The sequence below is a fragment of the Lissotriton helveticus genome, chromosome 9, assembly GCF_964261635.1.
Source record: "Lissotriton helveticus chromosome 9, aLisHel1.1, whole genome shotgun sequence".
In the NCBI taxonomy this organism is placed as follows: domain Eukaryota; kingdom Metazoa; phylum Chordata; class Amphibia; order Caudata; family Salamandridae; genus Lissotriton; species Lissotriton helveticus.
In genome coordinates, this window is record NC_136070.1 from 91,217,539 (window position 1) to 91,234,659 (window position 17,121).

General features: G+C 46.0%; 1 protein-coding gene across 1 annotated transcript in view; it reads right to left on the reverse strand.

The window, feature by feature from the left end:
• ATP6V1D (ATPase H+ transporting V1 subunit D) overlaps positions 1-17,121 on the reverse strand; it is a 139,552-nt gene that overhangs the window by 68,076 nt on the left and 54,355 nt on the right. Inside the window, exon 3 of the mRNA XM_078659542.1 lies at positions 4,884-4,963. Within this exon, the coding sequence (XP_078515668.1) occupies positions 4,884-4,963 (80 nt within the window). The remainder of the gene's footprint in view (positions 1-4,883; positions 4,964-17,121) is intronic.

Consider the following 17,121-nt stretch of genomic DNA (forward strand, 5'->3'; position numbering starts at 1 on the left):
CAGGAGGAGGCGGGAAGAAGACCAGGTGCAAGCGATCAGCGCCGCACGGAATCCTGGTCCTCGCAGTCCCGCCTGGCTCTTGCGGGGATAAAAGACGGAGCTGGGAGCGCCTATAACAACAATAGCGACCTCAATGCAGAGTCCCCTTCAGGTGGCGGCACGAGCGGCACCCGCAAAGATGGGGCCGCGCGGTGTGGCGCGGTGTCCGGCACAGGAGGCACAAGAGGCAGCAAGAGACAGCAGACAAAGTCCAGAACTGCCTATAAATACAGCAACAGTCCGGGCAGCCGAAGAACAATCTAGCAAGGCTCACCCTCCTCTCGGGACTAATTCAGGAGGAGGCCCTTTATCTGTCTTCTTATGACTGATCTGTGGCTTCATCCAATTCATCCAATTCCAAATATTTAATGTAAGAACTCTGGTATCTATTCAATATATTGGAAATGTTTAGTTATTAGAAAATAATTATCTTTGTTATCTAGTTTATACCATCAAGTTCTTTATTATCATACTAGCACAAAGTCATGTTTTCGAAACAATTTATTGTTATGCCCTGTTTCTAGGTACCGGAAAATAATTATCAATGCTTTATATCCTGTATCAATTATGTTCCATAGCACCACATATTATGGTTCAAATCAATTCAAAAGAATCTCGTGAGCTACAGTAGAGGCTTTTTGATATCTGTTTTTATTATTATACCATGAGATTGCCCTAATTGCAGGACTTAGCTGTTTTGTACAGTTTCCCCTTTGTTATTGAAGAATACATTGGTTGTATAGGATATAATTTAATTTGAATTTATATTAGATTAAATTTGTCATTTATTGATTTATATGTATTGTGATTATTGGTAATAGAAGAACATGTTAGACTATATACTAAACTATGTTTTTATTTTCAGAAAGTTGTACTTTGTCTTGAGAAAGGCGCTGGTCGCCGAAACGCGTCGACACACAACTTATTCCTCATTTTAAAGGAATTATTAATGTCATTTTTTTATGTTTACCTCCCTGGAATGTAAATTTTTAATTATTGCTTTATGATATACGTATTTTCAATTGTTTTATGTATTATACAAATAAATTCAAGTGATTAATTTGAAACTGTTCACCTTAGTCTTTGTCCTGTTACCATTGTGTAGGCAATCCACTGCTTCCGCCTAGGTTGTTTCTTCCACGGAGGCGGGAAGATGACCAGGTGCAGGCGATCAGTGCCGCACGGAATCCTGGTCCTCGCAGTCCCGCCTGGCTCTTGCGGGGGTAAAAGACGGGGCTGGGCGCGCCTATAACAGCAATAGCGACCTCAATGCAGAGTCCCCTTCAGGTGGCGGCACGAGAGGCACCCGCGAAGCGAGGTGTGGCGCGGTGTCCGGCACAGGAGACACAAGAGGCAGCAAGCAAAGTCCAGAACTGCCGATAAATACAGCAACAGTTCGTGCAGCCGAAGAACAATCCAGCCCTTCCCAAGAACAATCCAGCAAACACTCAGCGCCCAACCCCGGAAATACAATGTGCAGACCGGGACCATAAACCAGGGACCTCCAATAGTAAGCAATAGTAAGCAGGGATGAGAGTGGGCTTGGGGTAGTTGAAGTAGTCAAAGCTCTGCAGTCCGATGGGCCAGCAGGAGCGATCTCCTGCCGATGCAGGGAGGCAGCCTGCAAATGAGGGTGGAGCAGATCCTCGACTTCCCTTGGCCCCTTCAACCCCCCAGATATCAAATGTCAGATAACTGGCCACACAAGTCCCACAGACCTCGTTGCTCAATAACACCATCAGGCGTGACTCCCCCACAGTTCTCACCTCGTGATTCCACCAGGGGTCACCTCAGCACTCCCAGGACTCCCGGCGTTCCCGCACTTTCACTTTCACTGACTGCTACCAGCTGGTGGCTTGTTCCGTGTTTCCGTGCAGACTGCGGCCCTGATTACTCGCCTGACAAAGCCGGACTGGAGTTGCAGCACAGAGAGCCGAACGAGCTGTACCAGTACCATGTAGAAGTGGCGGGAAGTGGGAGGCACGGAGCTACAGAGAATGGCAGAAGGCGGCTGTTCTTAGTTTACTTAGGTGGCTCCCAGGTCCTCCGCTCTGGCAGTGGCTCACAGGAGGCACGGGCACTCCGGAACACCAGGCGACTCAACGGCCAAGCCGCAGACCGCGAGCAGCAACAACAGCAGCGAGAGCAGCTACAGCAATACGTGACTCCTCCTCTTCCTCTTTGCCGGCTGCCGCTTGAACCAAAGTACGGTGTTGTGTAATATGTGGTATCCCCACTGTATCCTGTATCAGGACAGAAAGACTCATTTGTATTGCTCGTCAATCATTGCATCTACCCTAGAGGTATAGGACAGAATAGGAATGCTGAGATACATACCCATATTCCTCTTACCAGTTATGCCACTATGAGACAATGAAGACTTTTACCAGGGTCAGGAAAGGGGGAACTTCCTTGGAAAGTGGGCGTGAGGTAGTAGTACATTAAAAGACATGTTTAAAGGAGAGACAAATAAAATCCTCTGAGGAACTTAAAGATGAATATGGCATACAAAAGAATGAAAGCTTTAGCTACTATAGAGTGGGGCACTGGGTCCTGGAACCACACATTAAGAGAGCAGCCACCAGAGATCCCACTCTATGTGAAAGTTTCTTATTAATTACAATAGCTGGTGGCAGATAGCTGCCAAGTTATACCAGCCCAACAGGCTTGACCTGGATAAGAAGGTTCCATTCCAAGAAGTCTTGCTGGGAGTAAATTCCTGCTATCAAGCTGTTTTCCTTTTTCTTACTCAATAAAAACAAAAAAAAACACACAAAAAAAATAATCAAGCTGGATGATGACCGGTAACAAGATGTAATCATCAGAGTGGGCACAGTAGCCAGCTATATTAGAGGTAGAGAAAACACCTTTGAAAACACTATACCACTGGTATTACACACCTACTTAATTAGGGACTATGAAACAACCAAGGGGCACCCACTCCTGGTGAGGATGTGGGAGAGAAGGCTCGCTTCCCCATGTACTACAGCTTTTCTGGGACTTGGTTCTTCAAACAACTGAAGACATAACAGGGTCTCACCTGACAATGCCCAGAGGAGGTTCAGTGCAGGATGGTTACTCCTTATATGAGATGACGGGCAAAATTATCTTTGACCTACTCTTGGCAGCGAAACAACGCATCCTGTCGAAGCGGGGTACTACAGGAGTGCCTGGACAGGTGGTAGTGACAAGGAGGATCTGGTGGATTTTGGCAATAGAAAGAAATTTGAAAACAGCTCAGTGGAGGGAATGTGAGTTTAGGAATTATTGGGGTTGCTGACAGCTTATCTGTCGACAGACTTTCGAGAGTAGCAAAATCCCAGGAGACTGAGAGCCCCAAGCATATTTGAAGATTCCAAACTGGAGTTTTAATATGTAACTAAGCAAGACATTGGAGGCTAAACAATAAAAGAAAAAAGGCTCTACTCTGATCTATTACAAATTTTAGTCAATTTACCAATGTGTTACACAGTGGTATGATGCAGGTAGATGGTGGAGAATGTGTCCAAAGGTATGGCAAGGTAAGTGGGAAGACGTCCTGTGTTCAGCGCACTCTGGAGAGGAAGAACCAAGCGTGGAACTTGTCAATGCCATGGTTTTAGGGTAGACTTCCTTACCAAGATGCAGGCATAGGGGTGGAAATATCTTGTATCCTACGACTCCTGTGGTGGGGGACAATTTGTTGGCTCCTGGGAGACTTGGGGTGTGCTCTCTATAATGAACTAATTATATATCTATCTGCTAAAGACCCAACTATAACCGTGAGTATAGTGAAAGTGGATGGAGCTGCTCATGGGTAGGTGGAGTATTTCCAGTAGCCACCAGCCTCATAAAACCCACCTGAACTACAGAAGGCTGACGAAAGGTTATGAGGATTGGATATGGTGCTGATGACCTTGGTAAGTCATGTTGCTTGGGATTGGGCATGGTTTCCACAGAGGAGATAAAGGTCGGCTGGCTCCACGGTGCTGGCTCCACAGTGGGAGTCATGTGTCATGGTTTTTGTTAAAAGCTACATTTGAGGCTCCTAAGACAAACTCATTAATAGCCACAGGCGCCTGTGATGGATTGAGGACACGCATCATGCAGTTGGGCATACCCAAATCGACAAAAAATTTAAATTGCGTATTATGGGGTTCGATGCCTGATGCTCTTTCAAAAGTGATACTCTTGCTAGCAGTTGTGTATTGATATTGTTTAACACGTGAACTACTGTATTTACCTAGTTTGTACTTGTACACTACAACACAAAGTAGAGAGGGTGGACCGGGAGCAAATTAGAAATGGAAAGTCCAGTACCGATGCTCCTAAGAAATCACGTAGTAATCACTAAGGGGTAACTGTGCCTATGGGAGTGGGGGCAGCTTATTCTGGTTGCGTAGCTAAAGATGTTAGTGTGTGGTGTTGTTTTGCAATCAAGGTTGGATCTAGATGAAGGTGGGGGAATTTCTCTTTTTAGAAAAAGTGGCAAACGAGACCCCACTCTAGAATCTTAGAATTGTAGAGTGGTAATCTTTAGCTACGCAACCAGAATAGGCTGCCCCCTCTCCCATAGGAACAGTTACCCCTTAGTGATTACGATGTACTTGTACACTCCCATAACCAACCTAGCAAAGAACTGTACACCATTGACTACCATGCCGCACACAGGTTGAACAATCTTCTGTTAGTTGCCTGCGAGTTTACAGCCTGCACAAACTTTAGGTAAGGTGAGAGACACCCTCTGACTATGGCACTACGGTCAGTTTTTATTTAATGTCATTTACATAGCCCTCTGTGCTACCAAGGGTCTATAGAAGTTCACCCAAGACCACCAACACTCCATCTCTAACATTAATACTTACGTGAAGTCCCCTGCAGTAAACTTGGCCTCCGCCAGCGAGAAGGCTGCTTCTCTCATCACATCCCCCATCAGCATTTTGGTCTGAAAGGAAAGACTATTATTAAATAACAGCAATTTAAACAGTAGGCGGGGAGATGGCTGGGGTCCACAGGGGTCCGGGAGAAAGCAACAAGTAGAAAGAGGCAGAATAAAGGTCAGCAATGAGCATTTAGAGGCAAGATAAAGGTGAGAAACGAGCAGAGAGAGGCAGAATAAAGGTCAGCAACAAGCAGAAAGAGGCAGAATAAAGATCAGAAACGAGCAGAAAGAGCGAAGATAAAAGTGAGAAATTAGCAAAATGCCTGTTAAGGCCTAAAACTGGAGAAAAATAAATGAGCTGGCCATTTGGTGCTCTGCAGAAACTTGGGGAGCAGATGTATGGATCACAGGGAGAAGACATACCTCCCTTCCAGTCACCAAAGCACACCCTCTCTTCAAATACTGCTGAGTGAGTGCAAGAGCCCGCCCCTCCCAGAGTGTCATTAGTGCACCTTTATGTGCAAAAGCCTAAGCTTTTTACACAACAAGTGAATGAGGGAGATACAAGTAAACCAATCTGATTAATCTCCTCAACCTTGGAAGGGGTGGAGAACAATATGGAGAGTGTGGGAGTTGATGATGTGAGAGGAAGCAGAAGATGCAGCAAAGAGCAGGAAAACACATCCACTCAAAAAAATAAAAGTAGTTCCCTGATATGAGCTATGGAAACACATGTCATCCAATCAAAAGGACAGCAAATAAGCTATGCTTCCTTAGAGGGACAAACACAAGAAGTGGAATTATAGCCATCAAATAATAAACAAGCAAATCGGATATGCAAGTTAGCCAACACTTGATAAGCCCTCTCTAAGCTTTACTGTTGTACACAATAGGTATTGGACAACAGGCAGCTAAAAGCGGTTTGAAGGCGAGACCTAAACATGTTTTACCACTGCATCTTTGATGTTGTAAAGCTGAGCAGATCTCAGTAAATGATTCTTTGATGGACTTTTCTGCACAAAACCATGTAGCTATTTGATCTCCACAGAGTAGATATCTCATCTCATCCATGGCAGGTAGCCATCCAATTACTAGTATTTAAGAACCGGAACCGTCAAGCGCTATCCTGAACACTCAGGCATGCAATCCTTTCCTTTTTACAGGCATACTTTGTCTGCTAAAAATATACTTTGGAATAGGACCTGGCCTCTACTGGAGAAGAGACCAGAAGTGGCCAGACATCCAATCAAAGGCATTCCGTGAACTAACTTTTGCTAATCTACGACCTGATCTGTGACACATTGTAAGTTAGGTTTTGCCTGACGTGGATGTTACTTTTTGAGTTTTGAAATGTAGATTGGCAAAGTACCGGGTCCCAGAAAAGTAACCAAATGCTCATTGTGGTTTTCAAATGTTAGTTTTCAATTGAAAACTGAACACACACTCATATCAGAGTTTGAATTAATAGCCAAAACATGGGAAACAAAAACATTTTCCCAGTATCGCATCCAAACGGATGTGACTTGCGTCATTTGGTAAATTAATGCATCGATCATAAGCCCAATGGACTGACTCGGCCTTAGGTTTCTCTCACACTCTTGGAAAGGGAAGTTGTGATTGTTTAGCATTTAGGGCCATATGTATGAACACATTTTCCCATAGACACAGAATGGGTAAAACCCTTTGATACATCTGGCCCTTAATGATCCATACCCTTAATTCCCCAATGTGCTTGCTTCTGTTTTTTCCCCCTTCACACAACCTCAAAATACAAAAGGAAAATAAATAAATACATTTAAAAAAAAGAATTCACAACTTCAGACGTTCTACTTTCGTGTGCTTAAAGGCTGAGAAATGGCACCACCCAAGACTTCCACCCTCCATACTGGACTGTGGTAGCATGCTGGACTCACGTCTATTACATCTACCTACCACTAAGGTACTGACTCCTGCTCTTTTCCCAGTGTCTTCCCATTGTATCTACCTCTCCACACTCCAAGTACGAACCTAAGCTTGCATACTACCCTCCTACACGCAGATCATGAAAATCCTCTATTGCTACAAACAGCCCTCCTCTGAACAACCCTAAAAACAAGAGAAAATCTGCCTGCTCAACTAAACTGTCTGCAGGTCTGTTCAAGGGATGTTTCCTGCCCAACTGCTTTTCTCCAACTTCTGTATTTTGGCACAGCACAATTTCTCATTCCATTCACACGTATTTCCTGTTCCCCTTTTCGGCTTCAGTCATAATAGTTTCATTTATTCCTTCTTCGTCGAATCCTTAGTTGAATAGCAGCCATCCTAAGCTCTGCAGGACATCAATCAATAGATAAAAATAAGAATGCCAATATCAGAGACAGGAACTTCAGATTCTCAGCTGCACTTAGGCTCTAGGCAGGAGTGTGTACTGAAAGGCCTCCTGGGGGTAAACGTCGTTTACAACGCGATGTTTACACCGCACAACCTTTACCACGCTGCCATTACAACGCAAGTCGTTACTACGACTTGCGATGGATGGCGCTGTTGGTTAAGGAATATTGTAATTTTATATTCCAACACCTTCCCTACTGTTACGTGGACTGGTGTTGGAATATAAAATTATAATAATCCTCAATCCACACCCTCCAACGCAAGTCGTTGTAACGACTTGCGTTGTAAAATCGGCGATGTAAAGTACTGCGATCAAAATAATCGCATTGTACTGTCATACATCCCTCCTGGGTCACCTAGACCCGGGTTTTAGTGATTAAGCAGGCAAAACTGGCTTACATTTGAGCCCCGGTACGGAGTTCTGGTGCAGCCTCGGGGTTTAGGCGATGTTTCTAACTTAATAACATTTTGCATACGATTCTAAATGATTTTGAACACTATAGATGTCAGTTCCCTTAAGGTAGCCACACTAGGCCTCACTCCATTTTGAATTGTAAACACGACTGTGGGTTTTCATTTCCTCTCTCTCCACAACCATCAAAATGTGCACAAGTTAAATGCTTTGCAGATCTATGATGCTCTTAGGGAACTCAGCTTTTCTCTCAAATGAAATTGTTCAAGGTTTTTCAGTTTTACCTGCCAAGACTCGGAGAGCCTATTAATCTCAAAAGTCTGGCATGGTTTTGTGGGTAACTAGATTTGAACTGTCACATCCAATGACATTAGGTCAAAAGGAGACTAATTATTATTCATTTAGGGGATTCTGTTAAGTGTTGTGTTTTATTCTGCATTGGGATTTGATGGGTGTGTGTAGCGTAACATTTTGCTCACCTCATGCTGACAGTGTGACTTGCATTGTGTATTTTTACAATAAAATGGTCTCTAGGCTTACAGAGGCCCCTCTCTGGAGACTTTCATTTCAAGAGTAGACTGGGGAGCCAGACTTGCTATGCCCAGCTCTTAAAGCCTTTTCTTGTGCTTGAAGGGGCAGATCCACATTTTCAAAGTTTGGTGCAAATGTTATTTACAACCAACATTTCCTGTAACTGCTATTTATAGACAAATGTAAATAATGTTTATTTGCACAATGACGTTGATGTTACTCGGTTTCGTTTTTTTTCCTGTATCTGGTTTCATGAGGTCATTGACTGGCAACATTTGGGTGGCTCCCATTGGGATGATGCTCATGTATTTTATGCTCCTGAACGGATATTTGTCATCATATGGCCTGTATTGTTTTAAATTAAAAAAAAAGAATAAAGACATTACAAAGAAGGTTTAATATTGCTTTATCTCCTCTTACTTACACTCCTGTGGGTAGTAGAAACTTGCCTCAGTTGATTAGCAAACACAATGAGATGTGAAGAGAGGCAAGGAGACGTATAGGCACTACATAAAACACCTGCACAAAGATGCGTGGAGTAAAACAAAGGTCTCCCCTTGTTTAGGGTGCTTTACTGCCTGTTTAGCACTCTTCATTCTCAAAAATACAGACACCTGGAGCAGTGCTGAAGCTCAATCCCTTGGTGAAAATATCGCCAGTCACTTACAAAATTCGTTGGCCATATACTAAAAGTAGTCACAGATTTAGATTTAACTAAGCTGCTGACTAGTACCCAAACAATGTTCAGGAAAGCCCGTGGAGGTAAAATAACATTTCAGAGACAACTGTCAAAACTCTTCAGTACATCGTCTCTTAAAAGCGTTCAACAGTGGAAGGATCTCAAAAGGTGATCACCAGTAATGCAGAAACTGAACAGCAGAGGCAGAAAGAAATCAACCGAGCAAAACGTGGGTGGAGAGGAACAAATTCGTATTTCTTTCAAAGGCAGGTCTGGTCATTCCTTCTGGGATTAAGATCATCAATATAGGAATGTTCAGAGGAGGGCTTAACTATAACTTTACATTAGGCACATGTTGATTTAAGTGTTGAAATATTCTTATTTGGTACCAACATTCAATGCACTGGGTTCCAGGCCTTCACATCAGCCTGGCAAGCATGCTTACAGAGGGGTCACACTGTAGTAACTGCAACCATAAAACAGCTAATTAATGATCCTGCCACCCTAACACAACATTTGACCAAAACTTAAAAGTGAACTTCATCTAAAACGTATATAATCAAAGCCAATGCTTGGACTTTCTACACTTGTTAGTGACCGAGACAAGACACGTTTCCTTTGACCTCAGCAACTGGGTATTTAAGCAGTCAGATGACACCGAGTATTAATGTTCAACACTGACTTCAGTGATAGAATGACTGCCAGACCCATATGCTTGGCAGAATTCCTCATCTCCAAAAAGGTCCCTGCTTTTGTAACATCCTTGATAAACTTTGCCAGTATTGGGGCTCTACTTCATACACCAATTGTGTTGGGTTTGAAAGTACTACTGCTGTGCATTTACTATCCATTCTGGATAAAGATATGCCCTACAGTTAATTATGAGACTGCAACTGCCAGTTACCCAAAACTCCCAGTTGGCTATATGTTGTGATCTAGAGTTTAACAGTACTCCTATGCAGAAAGATGTGTAGCTTTTGAACTACACTTATAATTTTAGGCATTTATAGGTCTGTCTCAATCACACCGTCCAATAATCTAAGGTGAGGAGGCTTCCAACAAGGACTTGCATTTCTAGTCTTAGAATTCTGGTGCAGAGCATGCATGATCATTCCAGTGCCCATGTAAACAATCTCTTATTGTGTTATACTTTTTGCACATCTATAAATCTGGACAGTATGGCCTCACTCTTGATATATACAGTGATAACAGGATGCTTTTTTTTTGCTGATCCAACCTCAATGCACCCTAAAATCCCCCCATTTCTTGCCATAAGGCATAATCATGCTGTTTAGATCATTTGAGACACTGGTGCTGGAAAGCTGTTCCTGGATACCTGTGCTGTCCAGTAGCCTTAATTTTCTTTCACTTGCCTTCACATATGAGCCCTATGATAAATCTTTGTGTCATTCTCAAACATACACACCATGTCTTCTAACTCTATTGCCACCTAAAATGTCTGACGAGCACCAGGGCACACATCGGTTACCTTATTTTTCCCTGAATGAGACCCAGTTTACCAAAACTGCAATCTTCCAACGGCTGACTAATTTGTTTAGGAACCTTCTGTGAGGGACAGTGACAAAAAGTTTACTGAAGGCAAAGATTTTCATACCCACTTCAATGCCTATAAGGCGAGTTAAACAGGAGGATACTCTATTAAAGATATATATGGTGAGAGAAGGACGGTGGTTTGCTCGCTGGATAGTTTGAATCATATCATTGATATCAGCACACATTCAGCAGGGAGTAATAAAGCTCTTCCCAGAGGCAATCTACTATGACCTCGAATAAGAGCGTAGGCAGAGGACTCACCGTATTGAAAAGAATTATATATTTTCCCATTTACTTAATTTACCGCTTGTTCTATACTGTTCCTATAAGATTATTTGGATCCACGAGGCCCAAGCTGTTCGTTGGGATTGGTGAATGATAATTTGTCAATGCACGAGAAAGCAAGCAAGGCCCTTTTTTAAACAATTATTTTTATTTTTAATGTTTTTATTTTCAAGCATGAAAAAAGAGAACATTTTGCAGCATCATTACAGCAGCTCTTTTACTTCATCCACAGTGATTTTTTTTAACCGGCCCTAACTGATAAGCATTTATTCTTGGTGCAGTTGGGGAGCAGGGAGAGGCGCAGTACTACTCCAGTGGATCTATGCAGGAGACTCTTTTACAACACGGGGGGCGGACAAGAAAAAAGAGGGGGCAGAACCCCGGGACTCATAAGCTGGGGAAAAGTACAGGAATCCACCAGCTCAATCTCAGTACACTCGTTAACAGACTCATCACACCCTGCTTTCTGCCATCCTCTTATTTACCACCATGGGATGTACGTCGCCTGGTGTTTCAGACAGCCACATATCATCTATGCGGGGGGAGGTAGTACGGTGCACGCTTAGGTGATTCCACAGGTGAGGTCTCCATCTACTCCTAAGGGTCTTCCCTACCCAGTCCACCAGCTCATTCCATCTCTGCATTTTAATCTGTGAGGATGCTCCAGAGGCATACCCCCTCAGCCATTGCCCATTCTAGTACATCCATCCGCCATTTGTCATGTGTCTGGTGTGCTGCCCATGTCCAATAAATTGAAATACGGCGCCTGTTGAGTACCTTTTTTAGGGAGTGGTATAAGGCCCAGGAGTCTGTGTCGAATTGACTGGGCCATTTGGATCCTTGTTATCCGGGCAACCGAGCAGGTAACTTTCACCCAGTACAGATGAAGTACCCTACAACTCCACGTGACCTGGACAAACCCGGCAGGTAACTCGCCACACTGCAAACAGTTAGATGTACACACTGGGAAGATCCTGCTAAGCCTCTGTGGGGTCAGAAACACCCTGTGGCAGTAGTAGAATTGTGTCAGTTTGAATTGGGCATTGCTGGCGGTCTCCCACACCTGTCCCCAGGCCAGTTTCCACTCCCCATCTGTGAGTTGGGTATTGAGGTCTCTGTTCCACTAAAGATGGGACTTAGTTATACTAATCCACCTGTTCTCCTTCAGGGCTGCATACATTTGGTAAATAACGTCCCTAAGGGATCCCCGGTCTATAGAACACTTAGTACTAGGGATTCCACCGGCTCGTCTGGAAAGCTAGTTCATATATGGGGGGCTGTGTGTTATATACCGGTGTACTGCAACCACTGTACAGGGCCAACCCTGAGCAGCTTACCCATTTTGGCGAGCATTATAAATTAGTTACTTAAATATAAAATTGCACACATTTTGACAGCATCCCCTATCCATGGCGTTACATCCATGGAGTCCTTCAGATGCAAGAAGAGCTGGGCCACCCAAGTGGGAGCAGTCTTGTATACGCCGCGCCCTTCTATTAGTGCATTACCACCAGTTCCTAGGCCTGTGTAACCTGGAATACTATGGGCGGGGTCCCCATTGGGGTTCTGTGCCCCCCATTAAGAGCTTTGGGAGGTTAGTCGAGGACACCAGACCCGCTAGCAACTTCTTTTCCCAGTTAGATGCTTCATCACACCATAATGCTGCATACTGAAGCAGCCCTGCTAGCTAGTACAACTGGAGATCTGTTCTCTAGGTCTAGTTTCAGGGTCTTCAGTTTGACCCTGCTACGTTTGTCAACTCAAATCGGTCAGATCAGTAGGCCATCAAGTTGCCGAAAGAGTGCAGCTGGTAAAGCACTAAAAGAGTTCTGCATGACATATAGGCATCTCGGTAGGAGCACCAATTTGCTAAGAGCTACCCGCCCCATAACAGACAACGGCAGGGTCTTCCAGAATGCCAAGGTACGAGTAAGATCTTGCACCATCAAGCCCATATTCAGGTCGTATTGCAGGTGCTCATCATGCGTCCCTTGAATACAAAGGTATCGCAAGTGGTTTGTTTCCCAGGGGAGATCCACCACTGGGAAATCTTTTGCTGGGCGTAAGGCCAGTGATGCCATGGGGAACAGCACAGTCGTGTGGTGGTTAACTCGGAGGCTTGATACGTTCCCAAAATATGTCATGAGTTGTAGTAGCTGCGGGACAGATCGGAGAGAATCAGTCACATAAAGGACACTATGTGGGCCATGTCTCCCACTCATATTCCCCGGCCCCCAAGATTATCCCTCAGATAAAGCACCAGGGGCTTCAGGGCGAGGGTAAAGAGGAGCAGGGACAGGTGGCACCCCTGCATCATACCCATTCCAATGTTGAAGGCCTCAGACACCACCTGGCCAGTGCACACTTGTACCCCGGGTGCCGTATATAGCAAGTGTCTCCAGCCTAGGAATTTTGGGCCAAATCCCATACTCCTAAGTACTTCCCATAAGTATGTCCAGTAAAGAGTGGTAAACGCTTTTTCAATGTCTAAAGCTAGCAGCGCAGGCTCTTCCCTCACAGATGTGGAGGAGTGTAGGACATATGAGAGTCTCTAGAGATTCATGTGAGTGCCCCTGCCAAGCATAAACCCACACTGATCGGTGTGGACCAGTTGGGCGACTACCTGACACAGTCGCTCTGCCAGGACCTTCGCCAGAAGCTTGACAACACTGAGCATAGACAATGGGCAATACGATTCTGGATAGCATGGGCTCTACCAGGTTTTGGTAGCACGATTAGGACTGCCTCCTGCATATAATCAGGCAGAATACCGACCGATTTGGCCTCTTTGGGGGGTGCCCAGTAGTTTAGGGAAAAAAAGTCAGCAGAGTTCATCTATTCTTTGCCATCAGACAGGGGATCGTAATTTCGTCAAAAAACATTGCAGTTTGTCGCACCCAGTCATCCAAGGCCGCAGTGAAGACCTCCTCTGCTAAATGGTACCTCGGGGTTAGGTTAATTGCAGCCTGGTCCATAACCACCTGCTCATACGCCCTCGAAGAGAGGATCTGGGGGGGCTTGTTCCCACTTCAGAAGCCAGGTCAACATACGACCCCATCGATCCACTTCTCTGTGTAGCCTCGGACGGTAATCCTGTCACAAGTGACAGTCCAACCTGTCCCATGCCTCAGCAGCTCATCTGTGTGCCTCTTTGAAGTCTACAAGTCCTTCCTCCCCTTCCAGCACTTGTTGCATGATCTGGGTCAATCAGGCTTCAACCTCAAACAGCTCCCTTTCAAGTTTTCTTCAGGTGTTATACATCTTCCCAAGGCATTCCCCACAGACCACCACTTTAAAGGCAACCCATTCGACACCCCTCATCTCCATGGAGTTCCAGTTGTTGTCATAATAACCCTGCAGTGCCTGCCATTTGTACATCTACTGTGAACTCTGAGTCTTCACAGGTGGACACGTGATCTATGCCTGACTAAGTCACATTCCAAAAGGAGAGGGGCATGGTCCGAAAGAAACCGTACTTTGTAACTCACCTCCCTAATGTCCAGTGCTCCATCAGTTGTTGTCGCAAACCGATCTAGTCTACTGTGGGCATGGTAGATGGGGGAATAATAGGAGAACTCCGCTATCATTGTGTGAAGTTCCCGCCATATAGCCTTACACCGTACCCCATGCATAGTCTCAGTAAGCCTGGCAGTCATGTTGGGCTTGGTGCCTAACTTAGTCGGGTGTCTGTCCAATGCACCATTGGTTACACAATTAAAATCTTCTCCCCAAATAATGGACATGAACACATAATGTATCAATTTGTTCTCTAAGGATGTAAAAAAATCTTTGTTGTCAGTGTTAGGAGTGTAGACATTAAGAATGCGCAGTTTGGAGGAGGAGCTTAGCGCACACCCAAGATGGTCGCGTGAGCTCAGAGCTCCCGGACCTTCGCCACCTCCATCGACTATCCTGCATCTAATCCTGATTTGGACGACGGGCTTCTGTGGTCGTGAACCTGCTGATCACTTATCCGTTGGCGGATTTCGCTTTGGTCTCCGGGAACCTAAGATATGGCTTTTTGAATATTTGCGGCCTGCTCCATGGCACTGCCCCGGGCTTGCCTACTCTGCCAGCCGGGTAGTAATTGAATAACAACGGCCTGCGTTAACCTCCCTTGCCCGGTCTTCTACTTTCGGTTTCGATTTTGATGATCCTACGTCATTGACCTTGCCTTGGTCGCCCTGGTTGCTTGCTTCACTCGTTTATTCGCAACATCGCTTGGAGATCCGGACTTTCTTGCTCTTTGCCTAGTGACTGGTCCTCGCTTTATTCCTTGAGCTTCTGCGGGCACATCGAGTGTAGCCATTTTCACTAGGTCTCAGACTACCCTCCGGGGCACACAACCTAAGATGGCCACCAAGCCTGAAGCAGAGAGGCGCAAGACCAGACCGGCAGCTCGAGGAGGTTCTGTCCAATCCAACGTCATGGACCGATATACCCTCACTAAGAGCTCTCCGAGCGGAATGGCTAAACCCCCGGCCGGCACTGAGGACGAATCCCTGCTGGGTGATGACCCGTCGTTGAAAGACGTCATGTGCGCCATTGCTGGGATGAAGGCCGCGATGGGACAACAGTATGAGGCCCTAACCCACAAGCTGGACACTGTTGCCATAGATGTCAATCTAATCAGGGCGGATCTTGCAAAAACCAACGAAAAGGTCAAGTCTCTAGACCTGAAGACTACTAGTCTCATCGCCGACGTCTCTGACCTACAGACGGAGGTCGGTAATCTGAGATCCGCCCGTGACTATCTCTCCCGTCGCTTGGACGATTTTGAGGGCCGAGCACGACGGAACAACGTCCGACTGGTCGGTGTCCCGGAGAAGACGGAATCGTCAGCTGTGGACCTACTGGTGGGGGACCTTGTCCTAAATCATTTAGCGCCCAAGGGCCTGAGCAAGTTCTTTGCAGTAGAACGGGCCCACCGTGTCCCGGGTGGCCCGCCCAAGCTGGGTGCCTCTACGCGCCCCATCATTGCGCGGATTTTCAACTTTCGTGACAGGGATGTGATACTGCAGGCTTCCCGCACATCAGGCCCCACGGAATATGAGAACGCTGCGGTCAGCTTTTATCCGGATTTCACCCAACAAGTCCAGAAGCAGCGGCTAGGATTTCAAGGAGTGAAGAAGAGACTGAGAGACAGGGACATGAAATATGCCATGCTTTTCCCGGCTCGATTGCGTATCGTCCACAATGATAGAACATTTTTCTTTGACCATCCTGAAGCGGCTAATGACTGGTTGGACTCGCTGCCTACGGGACGAGGGCGGTTTGAACAATCGGAACCTTCCGGTGGAGCGGAGGGCGGCCCGACGGAGCAGGAATAGGGAGCGACATCGGCTCCCGGACCAACATTTTGACTTTCGGCAATGGTTCGATGCTATACTGATAATGATTGCTACTCCATTGTCTTATTGGGGTGTGGGTGAGGGGTGGGTGAGACTTCCTCCTCTGGGGTTCTTTTCGTAGATTAGTTGTATGTTAGGGCGACAGGCACGCTGCGAGTTGGGGTGGCTTTTGAGTCTAACGCAGGGGTGGGGGGTATGATGTTGTTTTGGGGGGTTGGGAAGTTCAGGGATGTGTTTCTTTGTTTTTTTCAAGGCATAATGCTGATGATCTTCTGTGTTGTGGTGTCGCGGTTGGCGTGGGGGGAGACTTGGGGTGGACTCTGGGATGGGGGGTAGGGGACTACGGATACTGTGTTGGAACGTCAATGATCTGGGAGACAGAATTAAACGGGGAGTGGTCTTGCAGTTACTGAGACGCTTGTCCCCTGATGTGGTTTTGCTTCAGGAGACGCACTTGCTGGGTAATACGTGCCACGCCATGAATAGGCGTGGCTATCGTCTCATTGCACACTCAGGTTTCACTTCTGGCTCCAGAGGGGTGAGCATTGTAATCCGGACCTCCCTCCCCCTCGCTGTTGACGACATTATACTTGATGATAGAGGGCGGTACGCCGCCATTGTGGGGCGTTGGGAGGGTAGGGTGGTTACACTATTTTCTGTTTACATACCCCCAGGTCTTCAAACTACGACCTATGCGGATTTGGGAAGAGTGATTCTGGGAGTCGCCAAGGGTTTGCTTGTGGTCGGGGGAGACTTTAATTCAGTAGTATCTGGGATGTGTGATCGTTACCCTCCCAGAGTTCTCGCTAAGTTCCAATCCTGGCTTGGGGACTTCATGGAGGCGCTGGGGCTGACCGATTGTTGGCGATTACATCATCCTGGGCAACAACAGTATACCTTCCACTCTGGGGCCCACGGCAGCCTTTCGAGATTGGATTATGTTTTGATGCCCTCCTCCCAGACTTCCCGTATAGGGGAGGTGAAACATCTTGCCAGGGGTATTTCGGATCATTCCTCACTGTGGTTGGTTGTGAACGCA